The sequence below is a fragment of the Eutrigla gurnardus genome (genome assembly GCF_963514095.1).
Source record: "Eutrigla gurnardus genome assembly, chromosome: 11".
Classification (NCBI taxonomy): Eukaryota; Metazoa; Chordata; class Actinopteri; order Perciformes; family Triglidae; genus Eutrigla; species Eutrigla gurnardus.
Genome location: NC_139925.1, coordinates 12475249 through 12493926, shown reverse-complemented (window position 1 = coordinate 12493926; position 18678 = coordinate 12475249). Strand labels below are relative to the sequence as shown.

Sequence of the window (18678 nt, the reverse complement as noted above, 5' to 3'; positions counted from 1 at the left end):
CCAACATGTCCACATTGCATGGCAGTAATAGGTTCTCGGTTATTGCGACGGCTCAAATACAACCGCAGAGACCAAAGCTGTTTGATAGGGAAAAGTATTACTTAATTACTTCCTCACCTCTTGTGCGACTCCTTCTCTATTGTATGTCAGACAACCCTACATCAACCTGAGAAAAGGACAGAAAAAAAGAACTTTTTTTTTTTAATCCACTGTGTTGAATTTATAATTCCTGAATGAAACAATTTCCAAGCCATTTTGCAGACAGGACGACAATGTCATTACTGGCATAACATAATTGACCGGGAATGCAGGCAATCTTGTTAATTGATAACCTGGGCATTTGCTAATGGGAAACACAAAAAGCCCCATTGTATCTTCCACAAAGGCCCGAACATCCCCACATAATTACCTATAGGATGGGGATGCAGTTAAATATTTGGAAGAGCAGCCTATCCGACACACTGATGGTCAAAAACAGAATAAAAAGAACCCTCTACAGAAATCTAACTTAATAAAGAGTACGCCCAGTTTCTGGGGTTTTTTCTGTGTGTTTGTTTTTTTTCATCCAGGTTGAGATGGGGATGCGGGGGTATGGCCCCCCTCTCGTCCAGCATTCAGCCTCCAGCTCCTCCTCTCGCGCATCGTTTGCATCACTACTTGGGAACACTTGTCCGCGCGCCACCGCCGCACCTCCCCACAGTGCATTCGCGGACTTTACCAGGTGATGACAGACCGACGCTCGAGAGTGACAATGATATGTTTTTAACACCGCCCGAAGTCGGAATTAACGTATGATGGAGACGCGTCTCGGCCACTGCCTTTTTCTCGTTTTCTCCGAGTGGATTTGGCTCTTCACCCTAACTTCCATCCCGAGCGGAACAACAGTGGAGCTGAGATGCATCCCCTCGTGCCAGCTGCCGCGTTTTGCCGCCGTGCCCCGGGAACTCTCGGAGCTGGATTTGACTCGTCTTGGCGAGGCGCCGGCTGAGGGATTTGTTGGATTTACGGCGGGACCACCGGGCGTCGAATCCGCCGCCGACGGGGACTTCAAGCACGACGACGCAGAATTAACCGCGAGCGAAGAAAGTTCGTCCAAAGTGCGGACGCGGTTAGAGGAGAACGGCGCGAGCTCTCTCCAGAAGGAAGCTCGTGAGAAACTTTCTCGCCGCGAAGTGTTTCCTGGAAGTGCTTCGGCCGCGGCTGCCACTTCTGAAGTGACCGAACATGGCGAGGGAACAACTAACAACGTTGAAAACGGGACGCGGGTCGACGTGGCGCTGGACCGGGATACGGACGTGGCCGGTTGGAGACGAACGCGCGGTGCGAGGAGCGCGGAGACCTGGTCCGGATTCAGAGTCGAGGAGGGCGACGAGGACGCGTCGTTTTCGGATCAGGAGGGGTTCGAGCTCACGAGTTCGACATTCGCGCTCGCCGGGGACACGGCACATAACCAGGCGATGGTGCACTGGTCCGGACACAACAGCAGCGTGAGTAGTTTTTGTGCAAAAAAAAAAGATTTACGCATGGCCCTCTCTTTTGACGCAGTGTGGTCAGCATTCACTCACAAAGGTGGCGTGGTCGTTTGAAGCACTTAAAACATTCGTTTGCATTGATAATGGCCGAACATGGTCGAAGATGGGAGAGAGTTTAAAAATGTGTCTGCTGAGAGGTTGCAGAGTTTGTGGCAATCAGTCCTCCCTTGTTTCATTCTCTCTCTCTCTCTCTCTCTCTCTCTCTCTCTCTCTCTCTCTCTCTCTCTCTCTCAAACACACACACACACACACACACACACACACACACACACACACACACACACACACACACACACACTCTAGGATTATTAGCAAATAAGTTCAAATAATACTTCTGAGTTGGGTTGTCTTTTTCCTTCACAGATTTTAGCTGCAGGCATATTTTCCATGAGAGATCAATTCACCTTTTTTTTCTACGCACCTGACTTCTTGCTGGAGTCTTAGCCCGCCTTGCTCCAAAATAGATGGTTGGGTGATGCGACTGAAGGTTAAGCAAAGCAGCTCGCTGAAAATATAAGGGCAAAAGTGAAACGTGCTCTCTTTGTCTTGTTTTGATTAGTAGTCAAGTAGCGGAGTTTGAATTATTTGTCATCCCTAAATAGACCCTTCAGTCAGGCCATGGAAATTGTGGAACTCTAGCCTGATTGAGATGTAAGCATGAATTGTTTTTTTTTGACAACTTGCTGGCTAAAATCGCACCCTGGCAATATTTCTGAGATGAAAGAAGCTGATTTAGAGGTGTGATTTAATACTAAAGCATCTATCACACTATCAAGGGGGGGGGGGGGGGGGGGTGGACCAGAGATCCAAGGCTCTTGGATGGTGCATCTCCTTAGGCCCAGAGCTGAGGTAAAATTATTAATGTCTTGCTTGTGTAAATTGAAGTTATGATGATATCATCCAAGGGAAGTATGGAGACTGATGAGTCCCAGTCATGTATTAAACATATTCAGAAAGACCAACCCAGTTATAAGAAAGCTGCAGTCAGAGGCTCAGAATGCAGCCCACCAGAACGGAACCTGATACATTTTAAAACCTTCAACTTCTGTAATGCTTTATGAATAATATATCACATTTGAAATGCAGAACTTTTTTTAGGAATATATTACATCTATTTCTTTGTAGTTTTATACCAAAATCCATCCCTTTTTTACAAAATATGACGAATTTCAACCAATAAATTTCAACCAATGATGTCATGACGTCCATCAATCCATCTGCACAGAGCGAGAGAAGGTCGTGAGTGAATCCTTTGAACGATCAAATCGAATTCCTCCCATCGTTATGTCCACAGAGACAACTATATCCCCAACTTTGTTATGCTAAGCTATAAGCTAATCATCATGCTACCTTTAGCTTCATTTTTAGTGTCCAGATACGAGAGTCAATCTCCTCACTTTAAAGATCAGCAAGTCATGCTACATTATTATCAAGTATTATCCATCAAAGTATTTGGGAACATTCTGTTTCCAATTAGCAACATTATCTCCAGGTTCTGGCATCATTCTTTTCACAGGTACACGAGGAACTTTCTAGTCCTGCTTTGAGAAATATCTCCCCCAATCACACAGTCTCATCCAACAATGTAATAATGTCTGTGAGCGTTCGGCAACGTGCCACACCCTCTGTCTGTGTGGGTGCTGGCCAGGTGGTCACCAAGGAAGCGTGCGCATTTCCCAGTCGATTTGCTCATTAGAAATCTATTTAAAGTACTAATCTATTTCAAAAGTGGCCAATTTCCGTTTTTCTATCCCCCACATGTTGACTGCATGAAATCACAGACATTTCAGACATTTCTTAGTTATCTATAACAGTGCAGCTCTCGTTTGTTTGCTGCGAATTGTGGAATCTGGAAATTGGTTTAATTCTACAGAACATCAGCCAATGTGAGCATACAGTTAGTGAGACACATTGTCTGAGCTTGTTATTGACTTTGATATCCAGTTTTTCCTGTCCAAGTCGTTTGCTGCTGAAGCCTAGTTGTTGGATGTTACTGTTCTTTTATCATTTGGCCAATTATCCCGGTTTGATAAGCTGCAGTGTCGTTTCGGCTTTGTAATCAACATGAAAACCGATGAAAATGTAAGAGTGCTCAGTTCATTGCTGCTCAAAGGGCTGGGAAAAATATTGATATGCTGTCGATATTGTGATTAGACTAGATTTTGATTTTGATTTGGGATATTGTAATATGTCACATGCGTTTCAATACCAAAAGTACTCTCTCTGAATTTAACCAGGTGAAGTGCATTTACCAGCACACCTTAAATGTTTGATTACAACTGCAATAGACATATTTCAAATATGAAGCTTACAGTATTTCTAGAATATTTGCTTTCTTCAGAAAGTGGCTTTATTCTGAAGTAGCATCCCTGCTGCCCTGGCCTTGAATGGTTTATCTAGAGGAGCTGGTACAGCAGAGTCATAATTCACTCAGTCGATTCAAAAATTCAAACTCAAACAGACCTTTATTAGAAGTCAGCCAAAAGCATCTTTCACCACATCCTGTGTTACCTTGAGTTCCAGAAGAAAACGTTGTTTTTCTTGCATTCCTCCACGGTGAACGGGCACATTTAAAACGACCAAACTACATCAAAATATCTGTTTACAAACTCTCTCAGAACTTGTGCAGTTTGACCCCAGTCTCATTTATCCAGTCATATGCTGGGCTCGGCCCGGACCTCATGAGGTTTCTAAAATAAAATGAAACAATCATGGTGAATTGAAATGTAGTCTACTTAATACTATAACTCACAAGACATCGGCTCACTTATTGCACCTCTGCCATTTCTCCTCTACTCTTCCCACTGACGATATGAGTCACTCAGCTGACGTCATCCCCCCTGTGCACACACACGCACGCACACACACACAAACACACACACACACACACACACACACACACACACACACACACACACACACACACACACACACACACAAACACACACAAACACACACACACACACACACACACACACACACACACACACACACACACACACACACACACACACACACACAGTTTAGAGACCTGTGTTTACTTTGACAGTCTGCTTTGTGAAGAACACCAACTCGCATTTGTACACTTCTGCTCCAAATATTTGGGGCTTAAGCTCCCACCGATGTTCCCAAACACAATCTTTTTCATTAAAAGTGGTATTAAAAACACTCCCGTGCAAACATCTAATGATTGTGCAGGCAGGTTTATGCGGAAGTAATACATAGCAAAGACACATATGTTTCTACAATCAACAGAAAAATATTAAGTATTCTAGTTTAAATGAATTTGAATTCATGTTAAAGGAGGTGTTGGCTTTAATTGGTTTGATGTCAAAGATATTTTTTTCCCGGTGCTCTAGTTTATCCTCGCGGTTCGTCCACATGCAAGGAAGGTGAATCAGAAGGTCTAAATTGCCTGTAGCTGTGAATGTGTTTGTCATTCTGTGTTAGCTGTCTGAGACTGTCAAACTGTTTTGGGTGTTGCCCAGTGCATGCTGGGATAGGCTCCAGCCCCCCATGACCTTGAGCACATCTGTCCTGTTTTGTTTCCAGTCTATCCAGCTTTTTTAAATGCTACATGCATAATGTTAATCACTTAAAATTCTCCCCAGAAGACATACAGGGAGCAGACTGTATTAGTTATTCGATATCAGAAGTAATAGATAACAAAATAAAAAGGTACTTATTTCCTAATTATGTCCAGAAGCAGTTTGAATTGGACACTGTCTTCCTCTCATTTTTCTTCTTATTCTTCTTCTTCCTCCACATTGGGGACGATGGAGATCTCAACAGCAATCCAGGACATTTCTTGGGAGTTTTCGTCCTGAAATAATGAACATATTGATGGATAGTCTGTGTCTAGTTATCACTGCCCTCGAGGTTAAGCCTGCTCTTCAGTATTTAAGGCATTTAGTCAGAGTGACTTTTTCTCCAGTTCTTGGCAAAAGGGAGCCTCATAATTCTCTACTGAATGGCTGCTTCTGCGTTCTGAAAAACTTTGGTGTCTGGAGCGTTTGTTGAGTTTCTCAATTTTTGGCAAAAATGGCAAACGATAGCCTTTTTCTCCGCCTTGAGCAACCCCGAGGAGCAGCTTCTCAATTCTTGAAATGCCTCCACCATCTTACAGTCATTTAATGTTCATGCGCTGCTCATGCTTTTGTTGCATTTCAGCTCCTCCATTTTATAGCGGATGATATCCACTTTTTCATCACCTTTTTGCTTGATAGTCAGGTGTGAGACTTCTCCTCATCTGCCTCTTCAGATGACGTGCCAGGTACGCACTTGTTCATCCCATTTCTTCTTCTCCCTTCTGTGACTCGCTGACTGAACGGTGAATAAAATACTGTATTCGGTGGCATTCTCCAGTTCAACTTTTAATACCAAGGTATCTGATCTTTGCAGATGTATCTGCTGTCAGTCAGTGCAAACATCTGTCTTATTCTACTTTAATAATTGACCTGTTTATGTAACTACGCATTCTTATGAAAAAGTCCATGAAATTCAACATGTTGGTGCTACTGGGCAAAAAGCCCACTAACACCCGTTGCCATCTGGCTTTTGTCTTTATTGGCAAAGGTTACATTTACATTTAGGTCATTTCGCAGACGCTTTTGTCCAAAGCGTCTTACAATAAGTACATTTGTCAAAAGAAGGAAACAAAGAAACCACAACATATTATTGCCGATAAAGTAAGAGCTAAAAATAGAACAAGGGTTAGATCCTAGTCTGAGTAAAGTAGCTGTTCAGCAAAACATACCTTAAGAGCAACAGTGCTATGATCGGAGTGCTATAGAGGTTATACTCGTCTTTTATTCCCGGGATAAATGACTCTGCAGTAGCCACAGGTATTCATTAGCTCCTCCTCCAATTGGATTGACGGAAAGATGGCACCCTGGTGGACATGCTTGTTTCAGCACCCTTTTGCGGTGGGATGCTAAATGACAGGCTGCTGAAGTTCATTTATTACAATTAAAATCAACATGGATTTGGACAATTATTATAATTTCCATCAGACTCCATTAAGACAACAGTAATTTTAACCTCCCTGATCATCAAATTGCACATTCAATCTCGACTGAAACACAATAAAACTCATCAAATTATTTTGGTTTGTCTTAATTTTTGCCTAAAAAGGACCCCTAAACAGTCTTGGAATTCCATAAATTGTGTATGACTGAAAAGCTGAGACAGAAGTTCTTCAATCCAATCACAGAACCCAAATCACAGCCTGGATTGTTCCATGGTGTTCCTCAAGGTCATGGTGTGGTAATGTGGTATTTTGGAGGGGTTTTGAATCACTTTTAACAATTTTGATTTCTGATTAATGACAAGACACTGACACTAGACACTGCTGAGCCACTTTTATGTGGCAGCTGCTGTTGATCTGATTCCCCCTAAAGATCCCCTGCCCCTCCTTAAAAAAAGATAAAAAGGGCTCTATTGTGGAGAGGAAGAGGTTGACAAAAACAACACAACTAAAAAGTAACTAAAATAGCTGCACCATAGTATGTTCTGCAGTCAGTGTGCAGTATGGCATAAAATTCTGCAACTGAATACACCAACCCCAAATTCTAAACCACATTTATAAATATTCTATTTGATTCGTAGCTCTTTAGTTTCTCTTTGAGTTAGTAATATGATTATAACCATATTTATTACTTCTCAAATAACAGCACCTGCAAGACACACATATATATATGTATTTAGATATTTATCTGTTTCATACACACAGTATACGGTTTTCATTTACATTTATAATTAAATTATTTAAAAGAAATTTACTACTAAGCTTGCCATACTACGGCAACATCTATTTTCTTTAAGATGGGTCCATTTAGTCAGCAATCATACCTGTTCAGCCCTGGCTGTCCATGTTGTACCAAAGGGGGAGGAATGGGAGACTTAATACGAACACCAATTAAGTTCAGTTTAGTCCTAAACACGTTTCCACCATTTAATCTCCCCCGCATTGATTGTGTCTCCTCAGCGTACCATCAACAGGCCTGTTGCGGACACTGCGATGCATGTAGTTTGCTGCATATAGCCCGTCGACATGCTCAAACAACCCCGTGCTGTCAATATGGACGCCCAGCAGCTCCCGTCTCTCCTGGGCGGCTGTGATGGACAGCCTGCTGAGGGGGCAGGGTTGCTATGGCCTTTTTTTTTTTTTACAGGGAGCGAGCATCACGCATTCCACTAAAGAAACATACATAAATTCATTAAATGCATATTGTTAAGAATTGTAACCCCATGATGCAACAAAAACAAAAAAAAAAAAAACATTTATGTTCCCTCACAAATTCCAGTATGTGGAATTCATCGTTCTGGTTTCTTTCCTTCTTCATCTCTCTGGCTAAAAGAGCAGAAATCACATAACAATCCAAAGGATAAAGTTGATTTGTGATATTATTATTTATTTAGTCTTTGTGTGTTGTTAAACCAAGCTCATTTTTGGCAGGTCCATATTTTTTCTTAATGTGCTCTGCCTGTTTTCACTGCTTCACTGTTTTTCAAATTAAACTTATAGCTTTATCCTTTGATATACATTTCAATAAATACAGCTATAATACATTTAAGTCCTCGGATAGTTGGTGTGTTTAGATCCAAACTTATAGTCAGTGCCTCACTTCTTCATCTACGAGTGAGAAATATTGTGGTAAATATAGTGTTTTTGGCCATCGGTCTGTCGCCACCTCATTTTGTGTTTCAGAACTCTTTCATTTTACAGTGGCCACCTGCACCACTCATTCATACAGTATGAGTTACACCATCTGGCTGCTGCATGAAGAGCCTCAAATCCAACCCCTAACTTTGATTTATTCACTGAAGTTTCCTTTTTGGGGATTTATATGCAAACGCAGGAGTTTTCAAACACTGTTGGTGAGCCTAAGGAGGCATATGGTTGAGAGAAATCCTTACCGGGCATATGTATCTAATCGGGTGTTTTACTTTATTCATGTCAGAGAAAATGTAATTTATTAAATAGTCTGGGGAGCTTTTAGTTTGTCAACATGCGACCAATCTTCTACCATTGCACTCGGCACTTTCAAACGGAGTGTTGAAGATTCAAATGTAAAAAAACATGTAACTTTTTCGGTTGGGTTGGAAAAGCCACCCTCTTACTTCCTAATGTTGCATTGATCAGACTCCCTCCTTCTTGCACACTGAAGCTTCCGAGCTCAGCAGGCCGCTGTAGCCTAGCTGCTGAACTAGCCTTGACTTTCATTCATGGTGAAGAAGCGAATGATGCGACGCTTTGAAGCCTGAAGGAAAGCCGTTTCAGATGACTCGTCAACCGAGCCGCGACTTCCACACGAGGGCCGTTGTCTCAGCGCGAGTCGGGCAATTTCCTTTCTGCTTGAAAGCGGGAGCTGTAACACGGAGAATCTGGTCTCTATTAATTTAAAAGGCTGGCTATTTGATGTTCACAGATCAATGTTATTACCGCCTGCCAAGGTAACAGTGTGTTGCCGTCAGTCACATCGCAGCTGAACTTCATCGCTTCGAGAATCGCGTTTTTAAAAAAACGCCCTTCAAGTGATTAAAGCAATGACAGAATATATTTTATTCACTGTGATGTCATCCCTCACTGTATTTGTGTATCAGGCTTTATTAGGACGCCAATCGCTTTTTTGTGTGTGTGCAAAGTGTTATTGTGAAGTCGTTTTATTATTCATGATTGCAGTGACCTGCTATCCATGTGAGAGCCAACAGCTCTGACTTCAAACAACCTAGCTTCAGCACAACATCTGGTCTACGAGGAAATGTTGCCTTTGTTAATTAACTGGTAGGATTTGAAGTGACAGACAAAAGCCTCTGTACATTATGTGTCTCACCGAGGTGGTATAGAAGTATACAAGGGTGTGCTTCCCTGCAGGCTTCTGTTGCTGCGGAGTGAGTCGCCGGGTCATAAACACTGTAATGGGAATAGACAATTCTTTCTTTGTTCAAGATGTTAAATTATGCTGTTTAATGTGGTGATTTTATCAAATCAATATTCATACTTTATGCTATACAGGCCCCCAGGGGCCTGTGAATTTGCTCTGTAAGTTGTCTTTTTTTATCCCTCGGAAGGCGTCTGTTGACACATTGTTGACACTTCTGTGGTGTTAGTATCTTGCAGGCAGGTGTTCCCACCCTTCACCTCCCAATTAGCTTGTCTTAGTGCTGACATTTAACGTCTCTAGTTATCATAACCTTTGAATGCCAGCATTAGATTAAGTCTTCTCTGTCCTATGAAAATGTGAAGTTCAAAGCTTTATAAGTAAAGCTGCAGGAAGCAACTTTACTTCTATAAACAATGGAGCACATGACCACTTGCATAGTGATGAACCTACAGATAATTTAATGAAGAGTTTTGGCATCTTTTAATTCATCGTTGGGGTTTTATCACCCTGCGACTTTAATGCTAGATACAATTATAGAGTTCTGATGGCGATAGCAGTATCGGAAATACCTCCGAGCACTCAAATGCTGGATCGACTACCGGCCAGATGATAAAAGAGCGAGATAGCTAGATCATCACCTACTCGTTTATACCATACTTTTATTTTCCTAAATTATTGCTGCAATTTAACTGATAATGTAGATGATGTGTTCCTAGATTTATTTAAGTTATCTTTCGGTTCCATAACGATCATTTTCTGTTTGTATTTGTTGCTGTATGTTTTACATTTATTCCTGTACAGCGGCCTGGAGCCTATCCCATCATGCATTTGGACAAAAGGCAGGGACCTCAGACACGTAACTAGCTTTTGATATGTCATATTTGTCTTGATTATTAATATTCCAGTCAGTAGTTCCTGTAACAATTGCTTTTATGGAATCATCCATCTGTTTAATTGCGTTGGCTAAATATGATGACAGTTTTATTGATGAGGCAACTTAATTCCAATAGCTGAAGAGGCTGGATCAACGGCTTGGTGAGAGGAGGAATGCATGGTAATGTGCTTTCTTTCATTCGTCTCAGGTGTTCACCCTTCAATAACAGAATCCCCCTTCTGCCTTCTTCATACCCCATCCCTTCTCCTCTTCACACAACACCTTCATTCAGTAATCTCTTCACCCTAAGCCCCCTTAAGTCACCATTAAGCCTCCATTCATTCCTACATAATGATCAAATTCATCCCAGTCCATTTACCTCCAAGCTTTAAGATTTACAAAGGATTAGAGGGTAAAAAATCAATTTGCTTGCTCTTGGATGTCAAGTAATCCAGTTTGGAGATATGTTGGTGCCACTGCAGCCTAATGGGCTGTGAACTACACGGTAGCTGGAATCAAATGTGACAACTTTGTTGAAATTCAAAGGGGAAAGATTTCCTAATACATATGGCATTCATATTTCAAAGAGTGTAAATTCCGCCATAATCCATGTGTGGTGTAATTATTAAAAGAAGTAGCCTTCGTCCGGTGATTTCAAAAAGCAATTTTAAGGCTTATGTGATGAGTTGAACTTCAAACACCTGTTTCAGGCGGAAATTTCTACAAAGTGAATATCGTATCGCCGTATTGATGCGTTAACTGCAGCCATCGGGCTTCACCTTTTACTTTCAACATCCCCCAGAACACAGGAAACTTTTCCAACAGGCATAGTTGGATGCAAATTACATCTGACTGTAATCCTGGATCCTTCCCAAGCAAATGCATAAAGTTAATTGCCATACAGAATGGGGGCATATATTTTCTCCTAATTTTCAGACTGCCGCTGCAGGTTGTTTTATTGCATATGACAGTGTCCATGAGGGTATGACTTTTGGAAGGTATAAAGGCCATTTTATCGGAAGACTATAAATCTCTGCAACCCAGTCTGGACAATTGGTACCATAGTTATAACAAGCTACATGGATTATCGCCGAACTCGGGCTCATATAAAGGATTTCATACATTCAGCACAAAGTAATGGAGTCGGAGTTTTCTTATTCAGCTTTTTCGGGGCAATAATTGGGAAAGCACAGAGACTGTGCAGTTAAAATCTATTGAAGAAGTTATAAACGTGTCATACATGACTTCTTATCACAATACAAAAATGTAAGATATCATCTTTATGATAGAAAACATAAAAGAGCAAAATGATTAATATGCAGGACACGTAAGACATTTCAGGATAATCAACATGGAATTAATCAGCATGTTTTAATCATTTAATCATTTGAATGATAAGTAATTTCTAAAGGAAATATAAAACATGTCTGTTTTCAGCTTCTCATTTGTGAGCATTTGATGTTTTTCTGGGTTTTAAATCATTTTAATTGTGTTTGCCTTGTCTTGTGGTTGGACAAAACATTGAAATATGTTGTCATCGACTCTGGGACTACTTCTAGAAAAATGTTTTAAATTTATAAAACAGAGTTACCGTTACTGTTTTGTTCTGTTTCGCTAGTTAAGTATATTGCCAGACAGATGGCATTGACTAACTTAGCTTTAAAAAAATATTTTCTCAAATTGATTTTACAGCTAAAAGCTGGAGTCGATTCTAAGGCACGGACTTGCCTCATCTGTGTGTTTGTCAGTTAGTCTCAAGAAGCGTCAGGCTTTTATTTAGCGAGGACAATTGACTTGTGTGACATGAGTGAAAGCCTAGAGAAAGGCTGCAATTTGCACAAACTATGCAAGCAGGGTTTTTAAAAGTTCAAATTTTCTTGTTTGTATGATGGAGTTCTTACTCGTTATACAGAATGTTACCCCAAACACCCATAACACTCCATAATTAGAGGATAGCTATGAAAAGATGCCCAGAGAGACTTCCCCAGGGAGCTATAGGATCTGCAGATTTTACGATAGCACGTAACTACACATTCCGTGTAGAGGCTGAAGGGCACGATGTGAACAACTGTTTTTGTGTATCGGACCTTTGAGATTTTATGCAACGGCATTAAGAACCGATGCATTCTTTCGGACGGAAGTTATCGTTATAATATTGGCAGTTTTTCATCCTATTATTGCCTCATTGAGGAAAAAAGGAAACCAAAGTTAAATTTGAGTAAAATGTAAATAAACATGACTTTATGTTATTCATTTCACAAACACAGGCTTTGATTAAGGTTCTGCTATTTGCTGAGGGAAAAATAAACAGATGTAAATAGAAACGGTGAACCATTCATTAATATCTGGAGCATTTGCAGCTTTTTGATGTATATCAAGTGAAGACCTGTTTATTGTAAACCTCATACGACTGTGACTTTTTATGATCCTCTTCAAAAAAAAGATGTCCATGATATTTACGAGGTCTGTCTCTCTGTGCCTGGAATGAATTATATTATTTATTCATTTAGTCATAGGTTACCAGCGGTAGCATTTGCTGCTAGTCTACTGGGTCTTAGCCATTATAGAATACATATGTGGTCAGCTTTTTCTCAGAGTATATACACAAAGTTTATAGCATCAAACAACAGAAGGGGTGACATGTGCATGGATGGTTGGGCTCCTTTGTTTCTCTGCTGTTCCCAAACCTGATGGCACCACTCCTTCCAAGCTAGTAATCCGTTTAATCTGTTTTGTAGGTGATCCTCATGTTGACAAAGTACTATGACTTCAACTCCGGCAGAGTAACAGAAAGTTCTTTATGGAGGTAAGGTCTTTCATTTCAAACTGATTGTTAAAAAAAAAAGTTACATCTGTGACTGATGTTTATAGCACTTTCTGCATAACAGCACATCTCTTTGTCTGGGACTGACTTTCTGGCAGACAAAAGAAATATATATTTCTTTATATAGTGAATATTTTTTATAACAACAATTTATCAAATGACAATTTGAAAACAATGCGACAATGTGAAAGGGGTCCCTGGTTGTGAACCTACAGAACTAGTGCCTGAATCTGCAGCTCTCCTCGGCTTTATGGAGTCTTTATAGTGAGTTTCAGCTGGCACTGAGAAAATCCAATGTCAGAATATTTTTCACTAAATACGTTGAAATCGATATAAAGTATCCACAAACTATTTTTTTCATTATTTTCTATTATCCAGTTTAAAACAAATCTAAGACCAGCTGATAATTCATATAAAGACATCCAAAATGAGGCCATTAAAGTGAATAGTTTTTTATTTTGAAGTATATTTGTGGTTTTGAAAGTTTTTTTTATAGCCAACAGGCAAATATTTTCTCCACTCCATGTGAGTTTGAAAACATGAAAATCACAAACATGAAATTAATTGTTTTTACCCCAAAACATAAAAAATGATGATAATAATACCCTTGCTGCACAAAATATTCTTGTTTATTTTGATAATTAAACAAAAAAAACCCTCTATTCATCAAGCAAATAGCTTCATCATTTCTGTTGTTGCAATTTTCTGCTTGCCTGATATGCTTAATGATATCATCCGCGCCTTAACTCGTAGGTTTTCCTCCATTCTCCATCACTCTCCACCACAACCAATTTACTTCATCCTCATAATCGAATCTTAGGTCAACGGATTATGGGACCACATATGAGAAACTAAATGAGAAAGTCGGGCCAAAAACCATCCTGAGCTACTTGTACGTGAGTCCGAACAACAAAAGGAAGGTAAGTGATGACATTGCCGTGTGTTGAATAAATCAGTCAAGTATTATTTCTGCGAAGCAGAGTTTTTATCATTTCCAGTACATAACAGCCCCACGGTAGTCTGCACCACACGTCTGTTCAATGCGGTGCCTCGCACAAGAACACATAAGCCCTGTGGTACGGATGCTGTCAAGGTGGGCCGCTGATTCCCCCGTCTCCTCTCTTGTCTCGTCTCAGATCATGTTACTTACCGACCCAGAGGTGGAGAGCAGTCTGCTCATTAGCCTTGACGAGGGGGCGACCTATCAGAAACACAGCTTAGCCTTTGATATCCTCAGCCTGCTTTTTCACCCCGAGCAAGAGGACTGGATCCTGGCTTACAGCCACGACCAAAAGGTAACATGGAGCTGTCAGGAGGCATGAAATATAAAGGAATAAAAAAAAAATGAAAAATGCGACAGAAAAAAAAACCTGCTGCCTATTATGTAAGGTTCTTTTGCTGCTCCTCATGCGCATGCCGGCTCAACGCGAGCGCTCTGCCAGATTATTCTGTCCGATGACATATCGCAAGCCTGTTGGCTCACAACAAAATGAATATCTCTATAAAATGATAGGAAACACAGATTGTTGTCACGGTCAAAAGCATTCATTTTGATAATGGCGCCTAGATTTCAGGACGCGGTTCTCATCAGCAGAGACATCTGCCACTTAAGGCGAGGCTGCAGTCGCCAGAATAGAGACATCTGATCCCCTGCTCCCCTAAACAAGTCATAAGGTCTGGCTGCACTGAATGGATATGTCCGAGAAAATTCAGGGGGAAGTTAACAAGGAAGACAATCTCACACACACACACACACACACACACACACACACACACACACACGCACACAGACAAGCGATTGCAAGCATAAACACACACCTTTCATTACACGGTGTGAGAACCCTGCTGTCGGCTTTACTCAACACCACAGACATCAAACTCGGCCTTCCCAGCCTGCTATTGCAAGACTTGATTTTCCGCGAGAAAAACAGTCCGGGTCTGAAAAGTGAGATAAATGGGGAAGGGGGGGAAGATGAAAGCTTAGTTGAGAACCGTTGACGGGTCAAACTAACGAAGCTCCAGAGAAGTTTGCCTTCAGGTCATTCTCTATGTCTTTGTAAAGCTAAATTTAATCCATTCTCTTTTTCCTTTTAACTGCTGAAATTAATCTTAGGTTAGTTTCATTTTACATTTATTGATTGCCTGTCATGTCTATTTAAAAGTTTAAAGCCCTTAGATAAGTCAAAATGATGTTGCTTATCCTTGTAAAGCTCCGGGCTTAAGATGCCTGCAGCTCGATCATTATGGCAAGATGACAGGCCGTCTATGCTTGGACATAAGTCCAGCTTTGCAGTAAAAAGAAGTCTAATGGCTTTATGAAATAAAAAGACGACAATGACAGTTAAATGAGTGATTTTATAACACCAATTAGGCCGGAATCCTGCTGAGTTATGAAGGGGAGACTTTGATTTTAATACGAAGGCCAATTTGTCTGTCCTCCCTTCCCTCTTTCCAAGGCATCAGAACCAATAATCTTCACTCTTTTTTCTATTTTTTTTTTTTTTCTGGCTTCAGACCATCACCATATTTTTACAGGAAGTGATAGATTTTCTCATCAGCGATACAGTTGCACAAAGTATACACTCAGTGGTGCAATATCCAAAACAACATCAACACATCAACGCCACAAAATCAACAAATCTTGACAGCTGCTTAATAATCCAGAAAGACATATATCAGTGAACAATTCTCTTGGATATTCTGTATGGAACATTCTTTATGCCGTAACTCATTTGGTTAATGCATTCTTCTCATTTTTCAGCTCTATGTCTCTGTTGAATTCGGGAGGAGATGGCAGCTTGTGCACGACGGCGTCGTCCCCAACCGATTCTACTGGTGAGATCAACAATCAGTCATTTGCAGATGTTTTGTCTTTCTGTGAGGGAAATGTTGCCATATTGCCACATTTTTATTTATTTCCACCAATACTATGAATAATAGACGAGCACAGATCAATTATACATTAATTAATGAAAAATGCATGGTTTTTTTGCGTTCTCTTCACAGCAGTGGTACGGAGGAGTACATATGAACTCACTCAATAAAATATGTTAATTTATACTTTTTCTGACATGATAGCACTCAAGTACTAGTACTAGTACTTGAGTAAACATGAGTACTGACTCCCAGTGTGTTAATATTGTATGTTTCCGATCAGTCAGCAGTTTATTTCTAGCAATGTCATAAACACATCAACACATTGTAACAAGTTGAAGAAGTACTCAGATACTTAAATCGCTATTATCACAATGTAAACATATTTTTAAATACATTTCCTGTATTTAAAAAACATAAGTAAAAGAAAATAAGTATTAGCAAAATGTACTTCAAGTATAAAGATTAAAAGTCCATACCCCCTTATCATATATGGCATCATTGAATTGTTAATATTAATGCATGAATGCATTTTTGGCAGAACTGCAAACATCTCATAGACCCTTGAAACCTGTACACACTGCAGGTATTATATTATATAATAACTGATAACAGTAAACATTGAGTTAAAGAAATTACATGTTTTAACATCATTACTTTTATTATTTTATGCTTTAACAATGTAGTTTTTTAGTAAAGGGAGAACTTTCTTTCTGATCAATTATTCATCTGCTGAATGCAATGTGCTCATGAAATATTGTTAGGATACCACAGCATTACAAATAGAATCATATCCAAATATTACCAGCTTGTGGTTTATTTAGTTTGATGCCTGATCTATATTGCATGTAATCAGCTCTGATGGTGTGGCAGAGAGCTTCTCGGTGTCTCTCAGAGTGTTTTAGCTTTATTAGCTGTCGGCTGCTGGTTCAGGGATTATGGCGCAGGATAAATGTTTAATTTATAATGTTTTTTTTATAGTTGTTGGCTCCAGAATCCCTTTCACACATAGAACTAAAGAAGCAGAACCACAGATTAATCAAAGAAGTTGGTGCAACCTCCAGTACATGGTTACTCCCAGTAAATAAGCATCACTTTAGGGAAGAGGTGACGCATGTTGACCAAACCAAAACTCTTTTGTTTAACAAAGGGAAGGTGGATGCGTGATATACATTTCGTATGGGGGTGGAATAGTAATGTAGAGTTCTAAACAAATTGCACTGATCCTCTTAATTATAGGCTACAACCTGTTTTGGAAAAAAAAAAAAAAAAAAAAAACGTATACCACATAAAGATTTTACATCACCAACTCATGGATGTCCATGCCAAAATATCTGTCTAGTCAGCTGCTGCTAGAGTATATTCACAAGTCAGGTATATATTTACAGCTTGAGTTTATATGCTAATAAAGAACAAGGGGATATTTTGGGACCATCCTGAAGTTTGATCGTTAAGGTTTTTTCATCTTCTTTATGTTCACTGGTCACATATGAACTTACTTTTATCTTTGAGGAAATAAGTCGACCAAAGCATGCCAGAAAAGAGAAAAAAAATGAAACAAAACCCTGCCCACGCTATCAGAGATCAAGTACGGAGGAATTTCTTTTCATCGTGTCCGGCACTGCTCATCTTATGCGAAAAGATTGGACGAATATGATTCACAAAAACGTGTGAACTGCCACCCTCGCTGGGCAGACATACTGGTGTGTGTCGGCTACGGGGGAACAGCGTGTAACATTGCAGGGGTTTATTTAAGAGCAAGCGCCTCTGTTCACTGATAGACTTGGATGAAGTATTGGACAGAAAGTCCATTAAAAGAGATGGAGCTGTGAGGCAATTACAGAGTGCTGAGGGAAGCAGGACGGAGGCTTTTTATATTATAGTTCAGACACGGTATGGAAAATGAGACGAAACCCATCTTCTGTCACAACAGCTGCTATTAATACAACAAGTGGGGACTCTTGTCACTCTGCATGTCCTGATGAATCTCTATTGAAATTGAATAAAAATGGCTAAGTGCACCTTACCCATAAAGTGCAGCGCAGTTCAGATGTCCGTCGGAGAAGTGTATCTGGATACGGTTGTTGTATTAATGCTCTTGAGGGAACCGTTAAGACCACAGCTATAATTCTCACGCCCTCTTACACGTTCCAAATGAAGAGCTACTATAACTCACAAATATGCACTTCTAATAACAGCACAACAAAATGTTGTGTATTTGTTTTTTGTTATAATCAAGGGCGTATCTAGCCTGTTTTTGAGGGTGCTTTAGCACCCCTCAATTGAGTCCCAGCACCCCTAAAAAATATTGCATCGATAAATGCAATATAAAAATAGTCATGTTGTTTTTTTTAAACGCAAGTCTGTGTTTGAAAAAGCTTAAACATGGTAAAAAAAAACCATAGACAGTACTTATGGTTTACTTTAAACTTAATATTTTAACAACAAAATACAACAGACCCCCCCCAACCGCGTCATGGTATGGTATGATCCACTTTCTCTCTCTCCCACCTGCCCCGTTCACCCCCATTATACCTCATTATCTTTTCATTTTAGTACAATTTCATTTGAAAACCAAGTGATGGCTTTTTTGCTCAGCATTAAAGTAAGATTTCCAGTCACAATGATTTCCCAAAAGTCTGATGTTCTTCATTCACAAATGTGGGAATGATAGTCCAGTTTGTTTGT

The 18678-nt window shown here is 40.1% G+C and overlaps 1 protein-coding gene across 1 annotated transcript in view; it reads left to right on the top strand.

Moving 5' to 3' along the window:
* Nucleotides 1-794: 794 nt before the first annotated feature.
* The window catches only part of LOC311020716 (VPS10 domain-containing receptor SorCS1-like), a gene marked incomplete at its 5' end in the record, with an annotated part of 39315 nt that continues 21431 nt past the window's right edge, over nucleotides 795-18678 (top strand). Inside the window, 5 exons of the mRNA XM_084020924.1 lie at nucleotides 795-1487; nucleotides 13031-13098; nucleotides 13937-14036; nucleotides 14253-14411; nucleotides 15878-15951. Of these exons, the coding sequence (XP_083877050.1) occupies nucleotides 795-1487; nucleotides 13031-13098; nucleotides 13937-14036; nucleotides 14253-14411; nucleotides 15878-15951 (1094 nt within the window). The remainder of the gene's footprint in view (nucleotides 1488-13030; nucleotides 13099-13936; nucleotides 14037-14252; nucleotides 14412-15877; nucleotides 15952-18678) is intronic.